This window comes from Adiantum capillus-veneris, chromosome 11, assembly GCF_014529385.1.
Source record: "Adiantum capillus-veneris isolate H3 chromosome 11, ASM1452938v2, whole genome shotgun sequence".
NCBI lineage: Eukaryota > Viridiplantae > Streptophyta > Polypodiopsida > Polypodiales > Pteridaceae > Adiantum > Adiantum capillus-veneris.
In genome coordinates this window covers 147224328-147246084 of record NC_140941.1, presented here as the reverse complement: position 1 = coordinate 147246084, position 21757 = coordinate 147224328, and the positions used below count along the sequence as shown (strand labels likewise).

The window sequence follows — 21757 nt, the reverse complement described above, 5'->3', positions numbered from 1 at the left end:
TGTTGCCTTGATGGACATGTATGCCAAGACATATCATCGGCTGGTTCTATCATTTGATCTTGTGGCAAACCGATTGTCTGCAGAGTTGAAAATGATGGACCTTATGCATCCCAAGTGGCCACCCAGTATTCCAAAGCTTTTTCATGGCCATTGCAAAGGAGTAGTGTTGGACTCAAAGCCAAATAGGTATAGCGGCATGCAGTTGCTAGTTTTTTTGGGCAGTGTTGGCCCATGATAAGTTTTACCCTAACACATGGGTTTGCTAACTTTGTTATGTGATTGTCGAGTTGCAGTGTTAATTCAAGCATACAACCTTCTCTACATTGATGATTCCACCTGCTCCTTGTCCTTGGCGGAACTCATTTTCCTACAATCAATGAGCTTGTTGGTCTAGCTATCACCATTGGTGCCCCATTTGCAATCCATAAATAAAACCATTGACCAATAGATGCCATGTTCCAGCATGCCAGAGAGAAGGTATGAAAGACAAAGAGACATAGAGAAGAGGAATATAGAAGGGTTCATAACCACATGGATGGTGATCAAAGGACTTACAAAGTGCATGATGATTACATGCATAGATATAATGGATGTGCTAATTAGTAATGTCGACAATGATGAAGACAAGAACCGAAGCAAGAGAGATCCAGATGATAGAGACCTTAGCTCTTCAAAAGGGCATCAATGACAGAAACTTGAACTAATCAATGTTTATCGAGGTAGGGTTTCACGTGTCATGGAACATGGCTGCTTTATGTAGCTTGCACGCTTTCGTGATCGAAAGGAAGGGATTGGCATGGATGGTAAATTGCCCTATGTTATGATTGACAATACAATACATGTTGTGAAGAGAGATCAAGAGGTATGGGTTGAGATTATGGAGCTGAGCTTCCTGAGTACTTTGTCAAAAGTCTTCTCGCCAGCATTCGTGTTCTTCTTCTAAAAGCTCTTAACGAGCTTTCTTTCTGAAATGCACTCTCTCGAAACATGTTGATTAAAGGATCTGCCTAATATTGCTACGACAAAGACTTGAATACGAAATTAAACAGATGAATTCGCATGGCATGGTGGAGACTTGAAGTATGAATATCAAATTATTAAAGATAAATTCAAGTTCACTATCTTATTCTTGAATACCATGACGATGTAGTAGGAAATGGACTACGAGGCAAGGCACGGCTTTCATTTCTTATGAATTTTGGAGAGACAAAGTGCCAACTCTCCACCATACTTGGCACTCACGTAAACCGTGCATTATCTACTTTTCTGACAATTTAAAATTTTCATGGTATGGAAAGTTTAACTACTGCTCTACTTTTGTTCGTAGTTCATCAAAGGCAAGCTTTTTGAAGTGCATACTTGTTCAAGTGAAACCACTACAAATCGTGAGTCTTGGGCTTGGAGTTGAGTGTAGTGTCAGCCATAGTCTATATTGGTTCCATAAGTTAGTCAAGTTCCATGGTGTTTTCAGTCTATTTTTGTGTCTTTGAGTTGCTCGTTCCATTGTTGTGTTGTGTTTTTTTTTTTTGGAGTGAGGTTTCACACATATTGTACTAAGGAGCACCCACAGTAGAGAGAACGACATACTTTTTCTGCTATAGGTGTTCTCATTTTTGGCACGCCCACCACTGGGACCTCAATTGAAGTCTCACTCCACTAAGCATATAGGGTTGAGGAACTAGCTGGTTCAGCCCCTCGCATGGTCTAGTCTGCTTGTGTAGTCCAGCTTCGTCTAGACCACCTTCACCCTTCTGCAATCGGGTCTAGACCGTCTTCGCCTCATCCAGCTTGGTCTAGCTGGTCTAGTCTCTCTCACCCTTGTCTACCAGAAGTGGTCTAGCTCAGTCTAGCTTGGTCTAGTCGGCGAGTCTGGTCTAGTGGGTCTCTCACCCTTGTCTAGCAGAAGTGGTCTAGCTCAGTCTACCTTGGTCTAGTCGGGTCTGGTCTAGTGGGTCTAGACTATCCAACAAGTTCAAGGGTCTCCGCGCACAGATCTTGGGTGGGTTTCTTGCTATTGCATGACACATACAAGGTAGTCTAAGGATCGACAAAGCCCACTTTTGAGCCCTCTAAAGTACTACCATAGAAAGCACCAACAATGGTTGCGGCACACTAAAGTACTACATGATTGGGAAAATGATGCAATGCCGATACATATTCCTTGCTCCCCAGTGAAATCCATTCGACTTGAAGGAGGCATGGATCCAATAGTGCATCATAGTTCTTTGTCAATGGAGTCCAACCCCAAACTGGAATAGCCTACCCCACCTAGCAGGCTAGAGGAGGACCTGCTTGAGTGTTTGGAAGCTACAAAGTCTATGCCTTGTTATGTGGTTTCTATTCAATATTTGCCCAAGTATACCCCATCTACCATTGTCCTTACAGTAGTTGGGCCCAGTGTGTTACCTAGCCCAGGAACAAGTGTTGAGGTCATGGCAGTTGTTGACTCAAAAGGTCCCATTGTCAAGGTCTACGGGCTTGGTGAGCCTATCAAAGGCGAGGTAAGAAATCTCATTTACAAGAGTTCCCCCAACTCTCATCGCTTTGTGTCTGACTATCTGACCAAGGCAAAGCTCACCTATGTGTTTGATGACGTACCCTTCGATGAGCTACCCCAAGGATGGCCACAAGAAGCAAATCATGATGTTATGCCCAAAAGGTGGCAACATCTATACCTACAACAACATCTTCAATCATTCCCTCTCCAAACCGAGTAAAAGAAGTCAACTTGGTAGACGCTCACAACCTCAAGCCCATTCTTTTGGGTGCATGGCTGTGGGATCACTTGGTGCTGCCAGATCAAGTATATTTATCAAAGTGGAAAATCAAAGATCCATATTCGCGTAACTTCTTTTCTGTTAAAGTGGAACCAACCCACCTTCTCTACACACTCCATTCATAGGAAAACCCATCACTTTCAATAGTCTTTAATAGCTTAATGCTGTGATAAAAATGAACATCATTGATATTTTCTGTTAAAGTGGAACCAGCCCACCTTCTCTACACACTCCATTCATAGGAAAACCCATCACTTTCAATAGTCTTTAATAGCTTAATGCTGTGATAAAAATGAACATCATTGTTATTTTCATCAATCAAGAAGGTAATGGTATCATGGTTAAGTGGTTGGTGGTGCCTAGATTTGGATGTGGCCAAACGAAGACTCTTGCTATTACCAGGAGATTTATGTCAGCTATTTGAAGTCTTGTTGTGGATGTAGTTGCGCATGTATCACAAAATGGTTCTCTATCGGTGGATTGTAGGTTTCCAGTAGCGATTTTGGGTTGCTTTAGGTGCCACTTGATTGACATGGGCATGTGTTTCCAAAATTCTCAGGCCCTACCCACTCCCTCAATCCTATCTAGCCTATCCCCTTGCCCCTACCCACCCCCCTCTCCTCACCTCCTTGCCCTTATCCCCCCCTCCCCCCAGATCTCTCCCTTACCGACCCCACTCCCTCGCCCCTAGGCACCCCTCCCTTTCTCTCGCCCCTACCCACCCCCCTCTACTGACTTCCTTGCCTCTACCCACCCCCGACTATCTCCCTCACCCCTATCCTATCCCCCTCATCCCTACCCACCCTCTCCCTTCTCTCTCTCTCTCTCTCTCTCTCTCTCTCTCTCTCTCTCTCTCCTACCCACCCCCCTCTCCTCACCCCTCGCCGCTAATCACCCCCCATGCCCCTACTCTCTCTCTCTCTCTCTCTCTCTCTCTCTCTCTCTCTCTCTCTCTCTCTCTCTCTCTGCCCACACTCATACTACCACTACTGGCATTCTCATAGACCGAGCATTGGAGCTAGGGAGATCTCGACGACCACGCTTGAGGAGAGGAGCTACACAATATCGACAGAGACTGTAGCAGAGGAGTCAAGCCATACTTTCTCGACGTCGAGTGTGCAGATGAGAATGGATCTCTACCATATCTTATCCCCCCCCACCCCGCCTCTCCCTTCTCTCATTGTATTACACGTTGTACTGGGCACCTTTTGTATTAGCTGACACATCCATACAATCCGAGCTTGTAGTAGTTGTATTTCTTGTTTCAGTTCTTTTTTATTCCGGACATGGTATCAGATTCACTATGTTGTAACAGCTTGGTCTCATACGTCATTTTGTCCTTTTGAAATTTCTCTCTCCTTCCTACCCCACTCCTCGTCCCTAACTACCCCCTCCCTTTCTCTCGTCCCTACCCACCCCCTCACCCCTATCTAGCCCTAGCCCCTACCTACCCTCTTCTTACCCCTACCCTATTGACGTAGCTTGATGTGAGAGAGCATTACAGCTAATGGGTACTTCTTGGTTGGCATGCATTGGAGATTTGGATCCACATTCATAATAGGTATGCAATTCTTTGGTCTACAAAGTAGTTTCCAGTGTTTCTCTTACCGAGACGGTGAGTGGTCTTGTTGCAGGGAACCAGGGAACTTGTAGCAGGGCTACACTGTCACTTGCATAAGACAAGCGTTTGGTTACAATTGGTCTGGAGGTTCACGTTCGACGGACTCTACCTTGGGCAGTAATACAGGTGGTGGTCTAGTGGACACCGTTGCCAGATAGATAGATGTAGCTTGACTGGGATATTTCGCTAGCTATTGGTGGCTGTTTATGATTGTATAAATGTGTGATTGGATCTGGTCGTATTATGTTTCATGTGCTTTCTATGGTCTACCATCTTGAGTTTTATGTCTTGTGTCCAGCACTCTCCTTGCACATTGGAGCCTTGAACCCCCCCATTGTACCCGTGAGTCCTAGGCTTGGAGCTGAGTGTGTTGCCAGCCCGAGTTTGTATTGGTTCCTTGAGTTAGTTGAGTTCCATGGTGTTTTGAGTGTTGTGTCTTTGAGTTGCTCGTTCCATTGTTGTGTTGTATTTCTTTCTTTTGGAGTGAGGTTTTATGCATATTGCATTGTGGAGCAGCCACACTAGAGAGCACGACACACTTTTCCAGCTACAGCCTTTGCCAAAGAAATTTTGTTATGCATGGGTTATCAAGCACTCGCAAAGAGGTCAAATTGTGTATCCTCAAAGGTTGTGCTGCAAACAGAGTTATTACAGAGAAAGGAAAGCAAATTCATGATGAGATTTTGAGCAGGGTTGTCTAGGTTCCATGATAATGTATTGGATAGCGTTCTTGTGGATTCATATGCTGACAATGGTGCTTGTCATCTTGATCAAAGTGGGATTTCTACTCGTGATGACATCTTTTGGAATGCTTTGAGGTCAAATCGTTCCAAATTAAGTGACCTATATGCGCATCCTCAAAGCTTATACTACAATCAGTGTTACGGGCAATAAAAGAAAGCTCATGATGAAAGTTTGAGACAGGGACTTCCTTAGCACAATATTGTATTGGGTGGTGCTCTTGTGGACTTATATACTACCAAGAATGGTGCTCTTTATCTGGCTCAAAGTGGGATCCTTACTTGTGAGGATGTCTGTTGGATCATAAGATACATTCAAAATAGGTAGGCCGAAAACTTCATGAGTATTTCAAGTAGGTGCAGCTTTCAAGGCATAATTCCCATTGAAGTGACCATGGTTCACAAGGCGAGCAGCAATGAAGAACGTGACAAGTTACTCATATCCTTATGTCTAGCTCATCATTGGAAGCAGAATCACTCAGCAACCCACTATTACAAAGTTTCTCAATCCAAAATTGAACTTTGTTTAGCATTTAGCAAGGACATGGTGCAATACCTTGTACACCTATTGTGTTTCCGAGTATAGCCTAACATGAGTTCAAACACACAACATCAGGGATAGTTTCTAGCCTTGATGGAAGGAGCAATACACATAGGAGATCTACGACCCAGACACATTGCTTATCTACAGAAGATGCCCTTTGTGAGTGTATGAACAGAATGAGAGAGTCGGAATTTGCTGTAAGCTTTATTGTTCGTTGCACCTTTAGTGCTAAGCAAGCTTGCACATTCCCTATTGAGTGATGGGTTTCATTGCCAACTTGCCTCGGAAGATAGCAAAGTTCAAAGACATGCTGCAACATTGTAAGGGATTGTGTGGATACTATTTCGATCACGAGGACATTGACGGGCCATAGAAGATTTCTCTATTGCAAGCAACAATGCGCAAGTGAGAGCAAAAGTTTGGGAATAAGCTAGAGTTATTAACACCTTCCCTTGTCCACTCCCTTGATGAGACCCGTGTTGACTCATTTGCCACAATGCTGAAATGAGGTGCTCCATATGGAGCCTAAAAAACGTTAAACTACGTGTTGATGAGGATGGAGGAATGGTTGAAGCAAGGGCACTCTCTTACTTTGCATAGCAAAGAAGGCAACAAAATTTTGGCAGTAGGAGCACGCAGTAACGAGGTCAGACAGGAGTACTGATGCAAAACAAAGAGGAGGCATGGAGCAAGTGCAATGGCAAGTTCACACACAAATGCAAATTGGGGACTGCTGGAGCAACAATTACACAAGATAAAGATCTTATAGCACGCTACCCAATATACAATATATGTATCCACATTCTATTCTATAACAAGATTATCTTGATGCCGCCATTTTTAAAAACTTGAAGGTAATGAATCTCCTTTTATGCATTGTAGATCCAAAATAAAAGTGATCCTCCCATTATGGAGGAGAAACAAATGTGATCCTTCGACAGTGGAGAAGTAGCATATCATAACCATTCAACACTGGAAGGAAAAACAAGTATACAGGGAAAGGGCTCGTTCCCGACGGTTTATAATAACTGGGTGAGGACGGTGCCACCTCCCTGCCATACTTACGTGTGGCTTTTCCTATTTTTTTGTGGGGCACAAATGTTTGAGTACGTAATACATTGGCACATAGCTTTGGTATCAATTTTCAACTCAAAATATAGGTACATTACGTCTGTTCTATTGGAGCATATTCAATGGTAATCTACTTCCTGAATTTGACTTGAATTGATTCGTTCCACATGAAGTAATCATGTCACACTAAATTGAGAAGCTCAACATCTGCTTGGTTGGCTCTTTGAGGTGGGGCAGGTAATTCGGACAGGGAAGATCCCTTCTCTTGCTCAAGGTTCACTAAACGGGTGCTCTTCATCATTGAGTTGGGCCAGTAGTGCATAACAGCTGGGAGTAGGTTTTTTCGTGGATGCTTTTCTTTCGCTACTGAGACGGAAGGGCTCCACCTTCTGAGGGATTGTTACCAGCAAGAGGTTGGGTTTAGCCAAAAAAGTAATGGAAGGATTATCATTTTCCTCTTGGTGAGCTGCAAAGACTTGTTGACCCCCCTCCCTAAGTATGAGAGCATGGCAGTATTTTATTGTATGTGTTTTCAAACCACATCGGAGCACACATGGGATTAGTGTTTGAAGACAAAGGGTTGCAAGAAGCACGTCCCGTTATTTCGGGCAAAGGTTTGCCCAGGTCCATTTCAACAAAGGTTTTGAGGGTGTCATAAAGGATTATAGTCACGAGGATGACGACTACCCAAAACCTTTCCCACAAACGAGGCTATTGATATGGGAGAATTAAAATGCTCATAGGAGAGGTGTGGGAGTTCCATCCACACATGGTACATTGCAGGGTTAATAGCCTCGACACAGAAATAGTGCGACCATCTAAAGACCACCCCGCCACCTTCGCTTAACCACGGGCCATGGTCCCAAGATCATATTGATCCAAACAGTTTTCTGTTCCAACTACATATGTAAGATCTAAAGCTGGCACTTGTAGGATACTGGCACTAGTGCTTCATGCGGGGAACAGCTTCATCAGTAATGTCCCAGTTGCAAAGATTGCCCAAGTACACAGCAGACACTGCTTCATGTTCACCTCGTCTGGCAAATGCATCGACTCTCATACACGACATATTCATGAAAATTTGAGATAGAGGACACATCCACATAAACTCAGGGGATTCCTCCACCAGAACACGAAGCAGCAATCGCAAAATGAAACCTTTTTCAAATTAAATATGGAGCAAACACTCGAGGATGGTCTCATCCGAATAATCTGCAAGGTGAAATTTATTGAAGTTACATGGCATCAATATATGGAACAGGTTGCATACAATGAGCAAAGGCTACATGGCCATGCCATCAGCATTAAAACTTAAAGCCTCTGCCCATATGAGTTCTTTGATGTGTTCTTCGCTGAAAGAAGATTGCTCGAAGTCGAAATTGAAGCGCTCCAGACACACAGGCTCATCATTTATGTCATGAAGGCTTGCCAAGTAGGGATGATTTAATGCTTGTTCCACTGTTCCAGTCAAAAGCACAAAACCAGCTTTTCAAACCCCAGCACTTTAGAATTGAATCAAATGAGGCAAGAGGATAAACAATACCTGAAATCCGTTTTGCTGGATCAAACACAAGCATCTTCTCGATAAGATCAATTGCTGCAGCATTTATATGTGGATATCTTTGAGAAAGTGGCTGCCGGTCGTAACGAGGGAGCTGCCTTATGTATCTTCGCGCATTATCATTCCTCAGGAACCCTAGGTCTCCATCATTTGGAGAACCAATAACCTGAACATGAGCATGAAACACAGATTTAAGCAAAACATCAAGCGTATAAGATGTTTCAGGGCATTAAGATACCATAGCCCATATAAAAGCACTGAATTTAGTGCCTCCACCTTTGTATGTTTCCAAATAAGCGGTACAGAGGGTACAACTCTAGAAACTTTATGATAATTTTTTCCTACAAGATTACCTGTGTGATTAAATTTAGCTGTTGAACATAATCCCTCCCTGGAAATAGAGGCTCTCGTTTCAATATTTCCATGAAGATGCACCCTACTGACCAGACATCAATTGCAGCTGTGTATTCTGAGCAATTCAGCAGCAACTCTGGAGCTCGGTACCACCGAGTTACAACATACTCAGTCATGAAGTCAGTCTCTGATGTCGTACGTGCAAGTCCAAAGTCTATAATTTTTAAATCGCAGTTCGCATTCAGAAGTAGATTGCTGGGCTTAAGATCCCGATGTAGGACATTTGCAGAATGTACGTACTTCAAGCCTCTCAGCAACTGATACAAGAAATACTGCAGAATTCACAACAGATTTCCACTGTCAGTTATGAAAGCACATTTCACATCTTCTCCGGTGAACAAACTAAGAGTGTTCATCCTATACACACAAGTAAATAAAAGCAAAGGAGGTTAAGCATCACTTAAAGTCTCTCTTGTCAAAAAAGAGAGCCACCCTAAACAAATCTAAATCGCCTTAAAGTTCTAGCTGAAGTATGCAGCACCTAGCTCAAGGCTACAGCACTGCGCTTGAACATCCTCAGAAACAGAGGATACAAAGCTGCTATACACACTTAGCACCTTATAAATAGGAAAACCCTAGATACAGTCATAAAGTCAGAAAATTCTGAAATTAGGCTAAAGCAAGGCACACAAAAAAACTGCAAAGAAGATAACTTTCTGTCTCTAAACAAAAAATTGAAGAAAGAAACCAGTATTCGCTTGAAATTAGGCTTGGGCGAAGTAAGTTAGAGAAGCTTACTTGACTGAAACTTTGGAAAAAAGTGCTCGGCTTTAAGCAGTCTCAGCAAGGATAAGACAGTACAAAGATTTAATCCTAGATTTCAGACTCCACACAACAAGACAAACAAAAGACAAAAGTGTAACTTGTTAAGTCCTAATGAAAGACTTAAATTAGAATCTACTATGTACCAACTCTTAAGAGAATTCATCACGTATGGCTAGAGTGAGATCTCCCGGCCTAGTGTGTCTTTCCAGGCTAGCCACCCACTACATAGCATGTCCACCTAGCCACCCCCACTACTATGTACCAACTCTTAAGAGAATTCATCACGCATAGCTAGAGTGAGATCTCCCGGCCTAGTGTGTCTTTCCAGGCTAGCCACCCACTGCATAGCATGTCCGCCTAGCCACCCCCATTGATTTTTGATTGGGTGGTTGGTCGATTTGTCCTACCTCCACCTTTGATGTCTTTACCTTGATTGTGTAACATCAATTTGGAGAAAGGAGCAAGGTTAGCTATGCCACGTGGCCACAAATGATTGGCCTCTTCAAATGTAGGAGAGAAGGAGAAGAAGAAGATTGTTTTAACGTCGTAGGAAACTATCCCAAGAGACCTTAGAGAGAGGATCGAAAACTCAGAGAGAGCGATAGCGTAAAAAAAAAAAGTGATCGAAATAAGAAGCGGCTGCATATATGCATGTAGCCAACCGGTGAGAGAGAGAGAGAGAGAGAGAGAGAGAGAGAGAGAGAGAGAGAGAGAGATGAAATGAAATGAAATGTTATATTAACGTCTTCAAAAGGCCAAAATGACCTATGAGACCAATCTGTTACAAAATAGTGAATATGATACCATGTCTGGGTACAAAAAGACTAGAACAAAATACTACTACTACTAGAATCCATCCTCATCTTCACTCTAGATGTTGAGAGAGTATGGCTCGAATCCTCTAGGGTAGTCTCCGTCGATGTTCTGTAGCCCCTCTCCTCAACCTTGGCCGTCTAGAGAGAGAGAGAGAGAGAGGAGCGCTGTAGCAATCAAAAGCTCCAAGGGAGGGAGAGAGAGAGAGAGAGAGAGAGAGAGAGAGAGAGAGGGGCGGGGGGGGGGGGGGCAATCGAGGTGATGTCTGTGTGTGCCTGCAGCCCCTTCCGCCATCGCCATTGTCTGTGTGTGGTCGATATGTATGCCAAATGTGGTGGTGGACTTGTCTGAGCGGCTGCATATATGCATGTAGGCGCACGCGCGCGCGCGCGCACACACACACACACACACACACACACAAAGAGAGAGAGAGAGAGAGAGAGAGAGAGATGGAGATGAAATGAAATGTTATATTAACATCATCAAAAGGCCAAAATGACCTATGAGACCAAAGCGTTACAATGTGGTGGATCTGATACAAAGTCAGAGTAACAAAATGAAATGACAAAATGATAAAATATAAATACTATCCTAAGCTGGTAGGTATGAAGTAACCAGCTAGCCAGGATAGCTAAATCACAAGTCACAAGAGATCCAGCATTGGTCACTGGCAGATCTCATCAATCTCCTCCATGGTCAGCAATCTGACCGAATGTCGTGCGTGTCGGGCCAAAGTGATCTGAATCCTTTGATGTAGCCTCCGTCGATGTTGGGTAGTCCTCTGCAGTCGTGGGCGTCTGGATCTCCCCAACTCAGTCGCTCAGTCGATCAATGTGCCTCTGGTGTGAGGCGACAAGATCTGCTGCGGTAGTAGCTCCTCCGGGTGTCCAGTGTCTGCTCTAAAGAAGTCTGTGATGTGTCTCTGAGACTTGCTGGCCTCTCCTCTCATCAGGCTCTCTCTGTGTCTGCACAGCTCGAGCAGAAACAAGCCCAGGCATCTCTGATCCTCGTACCTCATGACTTTGGAGAGTGGCCCAAAGCCCTCTCTAAAGCAGTGGAAGCGGCCTCGTATCTCGTAGTAGATGGGACAGTGGCATGTGTAGTGTAAGTCTGTCTCAGGCTCCATGTCACACAGGGGGCATGTCCTAGCCTCTACTGGTACTCCGATGTATCTCCCAGTCTCGATCCGCAGCTGGTGTGAAGATGTGCGTATCTGGCCAATAGCACACCGTATCCCATGAGACAATGTAAATGGGCCTCGTCACAAAACCGTCCGCCGTAAGCTAGAGAAGATGTTCTCTATAGAAAGCCATCTTCGTGCCCAGCTCCTGTGCTGGATGTATCCATGTCCTCCTGGTGTCTAGCTCAGTCAGGTCCTGGCGGATGAGCCTCGTGATCTCGGATTGTGTAAGAGTCAGGGAGGGTGCATCCAATGAGTACTGGAAGGGGGGCAATCTGTCTATATTGAACCCATGCGCCTGGAACCATGATGTCATCTCCCCATACCAACATGTTGTGTCTCCCTGCATGGCTAACTGTCGAGAGGACTCAAGTGCAAGGCGGGCGTATCTATCTCTGGGAAGTTCCCACATGCGGTGTATGAATAAGACAGATCTGGTGAGCGCCTCAACCACTAGTGGGGGGGCAGCTAGCTCTCCTCGGATAATGGCACGTGGTACTGAAGCCTTGGCTCTAATGAGCCGTGATATCATAGAGACTAGGGGCTTCTCCGTGTCCCCCCATCCATCAGAGCGACTTGTCCTCTGGTGATGATCCAATGAAGGCCCCCAGATCTCAGCTCCATAGAGCAGTGCAAAAGCCACCAAAGTGTCAAAGAGCCAAAGCTTCATTCGAGGCTCTTGAAACTAAACCTGTGAACACATCCTCTCCAATCTTCCCAATGCCGAATGGGCTCTGGTCAGTCTAGTCTCTGCTGCTCTCCTCAATGAGAATGCTGGTCCACTTAAAACCACTCCAAGGTAAGTGTAAGCATCTGTATACTCCACGGTCTCCTAGCCGTATGTGAATGCGGGTGCTGACCTCCTAATCCATTGTGGGGTGGTATTAAATACCATGACCTTGGTTTTACCAAGGTTGACAGACAAACCACTTTCATGGACAAATCTATGCAAAGCAACCAAGTGACGTTGCATCCCCTCCGGAGAGTCGGAGATCAACACAATATCATCAACATATAACAATAGCAAAATCCATGTCCCTACCAGCGGCGCACCTCTATCACCATCTCTCTCAATGAAGTCAGAAACCTCATCCACATACATACCAAATAGAGTAGGAGAGAGCGGGAAACCCTGCTTCGCCCCAATAGTGGAGTGAACCGGTGTAGATCTCTAAGTGCGCACATGCCTAACTATTGATCTGTACAATGCCATGATCCCCCAAATGAGCTCTGTGGGTACTCCCATCTCCTGTAATCGTCGCGTCAATCTAGCTCTGGGTACTGTGTCAAATGCTTTGCGGAAGTCCACAAAGCTACAATATATCCGTCTCCCACGGGATTTGCCCTCCTCGATGATGGCCCTGAGTGTCAAGATATGGTCAAGAGTAGAAAAACCTCTCCAGAACCTTGCCTCACCAACTGCGCGCACTCCCTCTCTCTCTCTGCCTATCTACTCAACTGCTGCTCAAGAATGGATGCGTACAACCGTGCCAATGTGTGTCCAATCATGATAGTGCGATAATTCCCAGGCTCCATAGGGTCTCCTGATTTGAAGATAGGTACAATCAAAGATAGGCTCCAAGTATCAGGCAAGCCCTCACACATGCCACGGTTAAACATGACTGCTAGAAGCTCTGCTAGTAGATCTCTCGCATGCATGAAATGCTCAGCCACCAAGCCATCATGATCATATGCTCTCCCAGTCCTCATCCTGTCAATGGCTTTCTTCACCATCTCAGCACTGAAAAAAGCACATGAGTGTGGGCATGGATTGGAGGGGTTGGGAAGGGGCGGCTATCTAGAAACCGTGTACAAAGATGATGTGTACTGACCCCAAGTCTCTGTAGAGGTAATGGCAGGGTGGGAGGACAGCTCATGAAAGAACCGCCATGATAGTTGGTAGAGATCCTGCTCTAGTCAAGCCAAAAATGCCATCTTGTTCCGCCGCACTAGTCGTCAGAAGTCAATCTGTGAGTGGTGTCCCCCAAAAGCACCTCCCTCTGAAGTCTAGCTCTAGTCTGGCGGCATTCCTCATCATACCAGCTATTCTGAGGCATGCTCCCAGAACGGCATCTATGCTCAGGCTGGGTGTGTGGGTATGCTTCTGTTGCTACATCATGTAATGTCTGTGTCAGTAGAGTAATAAGCTCCTCTAGAGGTCGCCCCGGCTCCTCAGTGCATAGGCGTCTGAGGATCCCGTCTATGTATACAAAATCCGTCTCCCGCTTGAAGGTGTAGCGAGTAGGGGCTGCTACCCGAGGACTGTGTGCTACACTAAACTAGAAAGAGATGGTTAGCGACACAATAGCATGATCCACTCCCACCCCAACAAGTCTGGGCCCAACTATGAGGTCCTGTATACTAGAGATGAGGCTTGGTTGTGCCATGACATAATCCACTGTGCTAGCTCCATGTCTGTGTAGAAAGCATGTGAAACCTCCCACAGCGGGAAATCTCTGAAGGCCATTCAAGATGGCCAATCCATGTGCAGTCCCCATGTATACCAAGTGTCGTCCATATTCAGTATGTTCCCCATCCTATGATAGTCTGGATAGGCGCATCTCTGCAACATCCAGTTCCCTCAGCATCTCCTCTGAAGTATCATAAAATATTGTCTAATGATGGGCGGTCCTAGCATTGGAATCCCCTAGAATGATAATGTCACCATCTCTAGAGAATTCCCATATGTCATCATCCAAAATAGAGAAGGGGGGCTATCCTCTGGGCAGTGCATATACTGACGTTCTTGGGGAAAAGTAGCAAATAGCAATCTAAAGATACCTGCCAGTCTCTACTCTCAATCTCACCCACATGTACCTAGCTTGCACATCCCTGCGAGCTATATGTATCAATGGCTGCAACTCCTTCCTTAAAAACACTGCTACTCCTCCTGAGCCCCACCCTCTGTGCTCTGATCGTGTCTCCTATCTACATGCTGTTTTCCATCTGTATCCACTAATGTGAGGCATAGACTGCCCAGGGGCCTGATGTGTCTCAGAGTAGAAGATGATGTCTCTCCCACTAAAACTCTCCTCAAAAGAACACACATCAAGACGTATTGATCCATTAAAATTCCGCGTAGCAACTTTGAGTGTGGTCCCATAGGTCTCACACCGTCATGTGGAGCGTAGCTCCAATATCACCACTCTTCCATCTCGGTAAAAAGCAATCTTACCTTTTTCCCTTGCCACTCTAATCTCTGGCATTACCTCTTGCATATGGGCGACATGTGAGAGGGTAAGGTCATCCCCAAGAAAGATGCCCGTCTTCTTAAGAGTTGGTCTTTTCTTCAAAAGTCCTTCTTCGCTTCCATGGAGGGAAAACGAAGGATAAGTGTCCTCTCTTACGAGGTTTCCCCCTTGCTCCCACTTTTCTTGTTGCCCACTCTCCAAGCTCTTGAGTGCATTGGCTCATGAACTCCCATCAAATCGATGAGTTCTTTTACCGCTTCGTCTACATTATCTTTGTCTTTAAGCCCACAAATTCTCACATGTAGAGAGCGTACACGTCTTCTTTGCTCCTCTTCTAGTGTCAGGTTGATAATAGTGGGTGAGGATGTTGTTTCCTTACTTTTCCCTTTCTTGGCAACCTCAATCCATTTCTCAACCTCATCCGCTTTATAGAGAGAGAGAGAGAGAGAGAGAGAGAGAGAGAGAGAGAGAGAGAGAGTTGCAGCCCCTTCCGCCATCGCCATCGCCTGTGTGTGGTTGATATGTATGCCAAGCGTGGTGGACTTGTCTGAGTGCACCAAGTCCTTGACGAGATTTGGGCTGTTTTCAGCATATGAGAAGCGAGGGCCTTTCTCCAAATGCTATCACCTATGCCGGCATCTTGAAGGCATGTGGCTCTATGCAAGATGCTATTGAAAAGAAAAATTGTGCTGGCATTGCCTTCGTCGATATGAATGTCAAATGCGGTGCACTTCAGAAAGTACAAAGGCTATAGGAACTTACTTTTCGGAACGGCGTGCACTGATTGCGGGATACGCACAACAAAAGCAAGGCTAGAAAGCTCTAGGCTGATTTCAGCAAATGCAAGGTGAGGGCCTCTGCCCGATGCAATCACCTACGCATGCATCTTGAAGGCATGTGACTCTATGCAAGATGCTGATATGGGCTTAAAAATTCATTCTGTTATTGTTAGTCAAGGGCTGTTGTTGTGCTTGGCAAAACCTTTGTATGCCAAATGTGGTGCACTTCAAAAAGCACAAAAAGTGCTTGAGGAGCTTCCTGTCCGGCTTGTCGTCTCTTGGGGTGCATTGATTGTGGGATACGCGCAGCACGAGCAGGGCTAGAAAGCTCCAGGCCGTTTTCAGCAAGGTTGCATCCGTGCGTACGTACAGATTCTATCCATACAGTATGGATCCGTATGTACGGATAGGATATGTAGTTGGAGGGGGGGGGTTGTTTCTTGGGCTGCTCGATTTCAACCGATTAGGCCTCTTTTTGAAAAACGCCTTGTTGCGGCTAAGAGCAAATGGTTTTAACAAAGATACACGTACTGTGCAGTGTGTGCTCCTCTCTTGCAGGTGCCAGCTTTGAGTGCAGTGTGCGGTTTGTACTACTTACTACTTATTAGAGTCAAGACTTCAGACTTTAGTCTTGGATTACCATGATTCATTATGTATTTATTTTGATGCTCTTAGTTTTATGTGACCATGACAACAGAAATCTGACACTATTTGGTTGTAGACATTGATTAGCTAAGCTCAGCTTTGTGTTTTCATTGTTCGGTTAGAGTCGTGGACTCTAGTTTTTGGCATTTGTAATGGTCTATTGTTGATTTGCTAGTCTTTATTTGAAGTCTTGGTGAATACATATATAAATGTATGAAGTACTCTCAGTTTTAGGCTTTGTGAAAAAAATTACGAATTTTTACGTGCCTAAAAACTCAATCCGTTTTGTACTACGTACCGAATTTGTACCAAACACTATGTACCTAACTACCTTGGTTTTCAGCAAATACAAAGCGAGGGCTTGTCTCCAAGTGCAATCACATACGCATGCATCTTGAAGGCATGCGGCTCTATGCAAGATACTGATATAAGCATAAAAAGTCACGCCGATATTGTTAGTGAGGGGCTGTTGCAAAATATTGGTGTGCTTAGCAATGCCTTTGTCAATATGTATGCCAAATGTTGTGCTCTTCTGCAAGATGTTGTCTCTTGGAACGCATTGATTGCAGAATATGCCCAATAGGCCAAGGCCAGGAAGCTTGGGACTGTTTTCAATAGATACGAAGCGAGACGCAATCACCTACGCATGCATCTTGAAGGCATGTGGCTTTCTCTACGCAAGATGCTTTTGAAAAGAGATTCATGCTTGGGCTTAGCGGGCTCCTGAGAGCTCTTGGGAATGACCCCGAGGCAACTGAGGCCAACAGGAGTAGGGCCAGAAAGCTAGTGCTTGAGAAGCTTCCTGTCTAGAACGTCGTCTCTTGGAGTGCATCGATTGCGGGATACGCACAATACGAGCAAGGCCAGAAAGCTCTAGGCTTTTTTCAGCAAAAGCAAAGCAAGGACCTCTCCTCATGCAATTGCACGCACAACCAAGAGCTGGGCCAGAAAGCTCTAGGCTGTTTTCAACGGATACAAAGCAAGGACCTCTCCTGATGCAATCACATAAGCTGCAGCCCCTTCCGCCATCGCCATTGCCTGTGTGTGCTCGATATGTATGCCAAATGTGGTACATTTCAAAAAGCATAGGAAGTGTTTGAGGAGTTTCCTGTCTGGAATGTCGTCTCTTGGAGTGCATTAATTGCGGGATATGCACAACAGGAGCAAGGCCACAAATCTTACCAAGGTTGCAGGATACATTTGCGATAGTGGGTTACTTGAAAATAACACATACTTTGCCAACACATTAGTCAAAATGTATGTCAAGTGTGGTGTACTTGTCTAAGCGCAACAAGTCCTTGACGAGCTGTTGTGCTTGGCACTGCTCGATATGTATGTCAAATGTGGTGCACTTCAAAAGCAGCTTGAGGAGCTTACTGTTTGAAACGGTGTCTCTTGGAATGCACTGAATGCGGGATACCCACAACAGGAGCAGGGACAAAAGCCTCTCTAGGCTGTTTTCAGCAGATGAAAAGTGATGGCCTTTGTCCAGATGAAATCACCTACGCGTGCATCTTGAAGATATGCAGGGCGCAAATGCAATACCCTACACGTGCAGCTTGAAGACATCTGGCATAATGCAAGATGTTGGTATCGGCAAAAGAGTTCACCATGATATTGTCATTCAGGGGCTGTTAACAGAAAAGTTCGTGCTTGGCTCTGCCTTGGTCGACATGTATGCCAAAGGTGGTGTACTTCATAAAGCACAAAAAGTGCTTGCTGTCTCGAATGTAGTCTATTGGTGAAAGGTGCAGCAGAAGTGAATGTTGAACTTTGCTCAAGATGAGTGCTCCGAACTGTGCTCAAGGGTTCCTTTTACTTACGGAAGGGAGAGCCTTTTGTTCCTTTAGTGAGAGTGCAATGGACACAAACAAAGTGGTGAACACTGTGAATGAGGGTGCATGAGAGTGAGAGATAGAGAGAGAAGAATACGACTTCAGAATGTTGCCAAACCCTCCTCCGAAGGCCCCACTCTCTATGGCAAGAGCGGTCTACTATTGATTGCACAATTCTCTACAATGCTTGGACTTGCCGACGATGTCGACGACGGTGAGGACGACGACGAGACGGGCTGAAATTTGGGAACGCTAAGGGATGAAATCTGCAAATCTTTATTTGTTGAATTATGACTCTATGTCGATGGCGACGATGCGACGACGATGAGCTGAAAACGCAAATACTGAAATCTGCGTTTTCCAGGCTGAAACTGCAAACTTCGATGGATCTCACCGTGCGGCGACGATCTGCTGCGGGAAGGTGAGATTTGCGAGGTTCGAGACTTGTTTTGTGGAGTCTTGATGCTGAAAACTGAAAACGCTGATGCTAATGATGATCTTGTCGCGATGAATCTACAAAATGCTAGGGGGCTGTGTTGATCCAAAAACGCTAGGGTCCGATCTGGTACTTGTTGCAAAAACGCTAGGCTTCTGTTGATTCTGCTACTCCCGGGCTGATCTGCAATGCAAAAACGCCAAGGCTTGGTGATGGCTGAAAACGTTGGGCTTTCTGATGAAAAACGCCAGGCTTGCTGCCAGGAAGGTCTTGCTCAGAAGGTGCCTGTTGACAAGATGTTCTTGCTGCCTCTTCTCCCAGAAAGTGCTAGCGCTAGGTTTCTTACGTACTTGACTTGCTAATTTGCCCTACCTAGTTTCCAGCAAAAATCACTTAAAAATAATAAGTGAAAAATGACAAAAATAGGGAAAATAGGTCTATGCATTGTAAAAATGCTCCTGATGGGTTCTGATGATTATGCTGTGTGCAACTGAAACCGGCCTGTACTTTCAAAAAGGGCGGTAGACTTTAGACTTAAACCTTATTTGCTTTCACCCATTTAATTTGTCGCCCACTTTACCTGTACTTTCAAGACACAACAAAGGGGAAAGGGATACAGGCTACTAGATTGCACCTGTATGAGAAGACCGACACCAGATTGGCCCCTAACTTAGGCGCCCCTTTCGGTATTTCTTTATTGTTTAAAAGAGGGAATAAACGTTGTGGTTCCCTACAAGCTGCCCCGCACAAGCTTGGCTGAATTTCAACTCTTCCGGCCTGATTTTGGCAGCAGAACTGTACTAGGACCCTTCACAGTCAGTATTCCCACGCATTGAATGACTTTCCCGACGCATACGGGCACTTTGCAAAACCTGGCGAGAATCTGCAGCACGCTGAATTCTCTGTTTTCAGCCCCGAAAATGCGCCAGATCACCTGTACAGCGGTCCCCTCGCGTACCCGAACCTCTTGGGGGTATTAGGGAACGTTTAGGGCCAAAACCCTAAACCTGCAAAATACACAACAGGCTCTAATTTACTGTTTCAGGCTCCGTTTTGCGTGCCGGTCGGATCCGTAGCAAGTCCTTGAGCTCCCGCACTTGTAGGGCTACTTGCCCTTTGAATCGGACGAGATTTTTGGCGTGAAACCTCTCCGAATTCACCTGTACCTGCGGGGGGGATTAGCCGCTAGCTAATCCAGTACCTGTGCAAGAGGCTCTTGACTTGGCAATCGCGCATGAACCCACACAAGTGTACATTGGTCAATTGAAAAACCCACTAGAGGGGCATAACATACTGCCATAGGGGAGAGAGAGGGCAGTGCGTAGAGTGCAGGGCATCACTCCTGGCACCGCACTGTACATAGGAGGGAAAAGAAGCACTCCATAGCTCTTAACCTGTGGCAAAATCTGCAAATGAGCCTCTTTCCCCTTCAAATTCAGCGCCACCTTCTCTTGCATGAGGAAAGTGCACAAAAATGTGCCACTTGGCATATTTACAGCCTATTTCCCGTTTCGGGGTTGCCGCCTAAAAATCTCCTAACCGGTTGCCCAGTTGACTTTACGGCAGAGTAAGAAAATGTTCCCCTTGTCATTCCGGACGTAATGACGCAAACACATTTTCAGGTCCCAAAATAGCAATTCCCTAAATTTTAGGAGATGCTGCCATTGTATCTTTCTAGGTCATCTGACCCCCTTTGTACACTGCAGCCACACCCAGAATTGAAATGTAGCCTCTGTAGCAAAGGATTCCACTTTGGCTAGTCAATGACCCCACTTTGGCTAACCATAGTCCTTGTCCAACCTTAGTGCTCGCTTGCCCTCAGGCCTGGACTCCCTCTGGACAGTTCCACACTAGCTATGCAATGCAGGGCAGTTAGATTTCCCGAGGGTCGTTTCCAAAAAGTGAAAGTAAATAAATAATAAGAAAGAAATTGACAAAAAGGATAGATAGTAGTCATACGCTGGTGACATACCCCCCTCTTGAAATCTCAAACGTCCTCGTTTGCATCTATGTCGTACATGCTCACAGTCAACACTGATGTATTCAACACCTGTCAACACACTTTGGGCCCAGTAACACTTTCGAGCATACCCAAACCGACAATTTAAGAATGCAGTTACACATGTACCCTTCAATAGAAGCAATTACTGTATCCTTGACAAACTGACAAGAAATACTCACTTCTATAGCACTAACCAAACTTTTGGACATTCTATAAGAGCAATTGCCAAACTGACAATCTGTACAGCTCTAACATTCATGTAACATGTACTTGATTTGAGCTCACTTTAAATACCATGTACATGATTTGTTTCAGAAGCCATTGTCACACTGACAATCCATGTAGCTTTGAAACTCAAGGGGTCAAGGTAGGTTGCAAATCGAAGGCTTCCAGGTAAAGTGATAACACAGTTGGTGACTCTGCAAGTTCACCTTCTTCCATCCACTTAGCATCCATTGGTGGATAGTTTCTGAACTTTACCAAGTAACGCCTAGCAACCTTGCCTTTCACTTTCCTTTCTTTGTGTGCCAAAATCTGTTCCGGGACCAAGATCTCGTCAAGTTCCTCGACTTCCGGCTGATCTTCAGCTGGTATATCCTCTGGCACATCACCCACATAGGGTCTGAGAAGACTCACATGAAACGCATTGTGAATCTTCCAACTGTCAAGCAATTTCAGCCTATATGCAACATCATTGATTATGTCGCATACTTGAAAAGGCCCATAGTAACGCATGCTGAGCTTTGGAAACAGTCTTTCCTTGCCTTTCATCTTCTTTAACCTTTCCTTTTCAAAGCGTAGAAGCACCCAATCACCAAGTGAAAATACCACTTCACGACGGTGACGATCAACTGCTTTCTTTTGCTTTGCCTGAGTCTTTTCTAAGGCCACTTTGACCTTCTTGTACATTTCATCCATGTCCTGAACATACTTATCTGCTTCGAATATCTTGTCCTTTGTATGCAGTATGGGAGGAACTTTCTTGCCACCTTCAACTATCTCAAAAGGTGCCTTGCCAGTTGATGAATGCACTGTATTATTGTATGCATACTCCACCAATGGCAAATACTGCTCCCACTTTCCTTTATGCTTTGACACATTAGCACTTCAGCAAATCTAGGACAGTAGAATTTGCCTCTTCTGACTGCCCATCTGTTTGAGGATGAAATGAGGAAGAGAATTTGAGCGTTGTGCCCATATTCTCAAACAAGCCTCTCCAGAACAAACTTGTCATGCGTGGATCACGGTTGCTAACAATCGATTGTGGCATGCCATGATACTTGAAAATATTTCTCATAAACAAGCGTGCCATCTGATCTGGCTTTATCTTCTTCCTGACAAGAATAAAATGAGTATGTTTGTTGAATCTGCAAATGATGGTCC

At 45.1% G+C, this 21757-nt stretch overlaps 1 protein-coding gene and 1 long non-coding RNA gene across 2 annotated transcripts in view; one reads left to right on the top strand and one right to left on the bottom strand.

The window, feature by feature from the left end:
* Positions 1-4213: 4213 nt before the first annotated feature.
* LOC147448183 (uncharacterized) lies at positions 4214-4832 on the top strand. The gene is made up of 2 exons (XR_015189691.1): positions 4214-4338; positions 4412-4832. It is a non-coding gene; the product is annotated as an uncharacterized LOC147448183 (long non-coding RNA).
* A 3063-nt stretch (positions 4833-7895) lies between these two features.
* LOC147448182 (mitogen-activated protein kinase 4b-like) overlaps positions 7896-21757 on the bottom strand; it is a 62257-nt gene continuing 48395 nt past the window's right edge. Inside the window, exons 4-6 of the mRNA XM_086524046.1 lie at positions 8668-9000; positions 8297-8480; positions 7896-8211 (exon numbers count right to left, since the gene is read on the bottom strand). Coding sequence (XP_086380172.1) covers positions 8036-8211; positions 8297-8480; positions 8668-9000 — 693 coding nt within the window. The 3' untranslated portion in view covers positions 7896-8035. The remainder of the gene's footprint in view (positions 8212-8296; positions 8481-8667; positions 9001-21757) is intronic.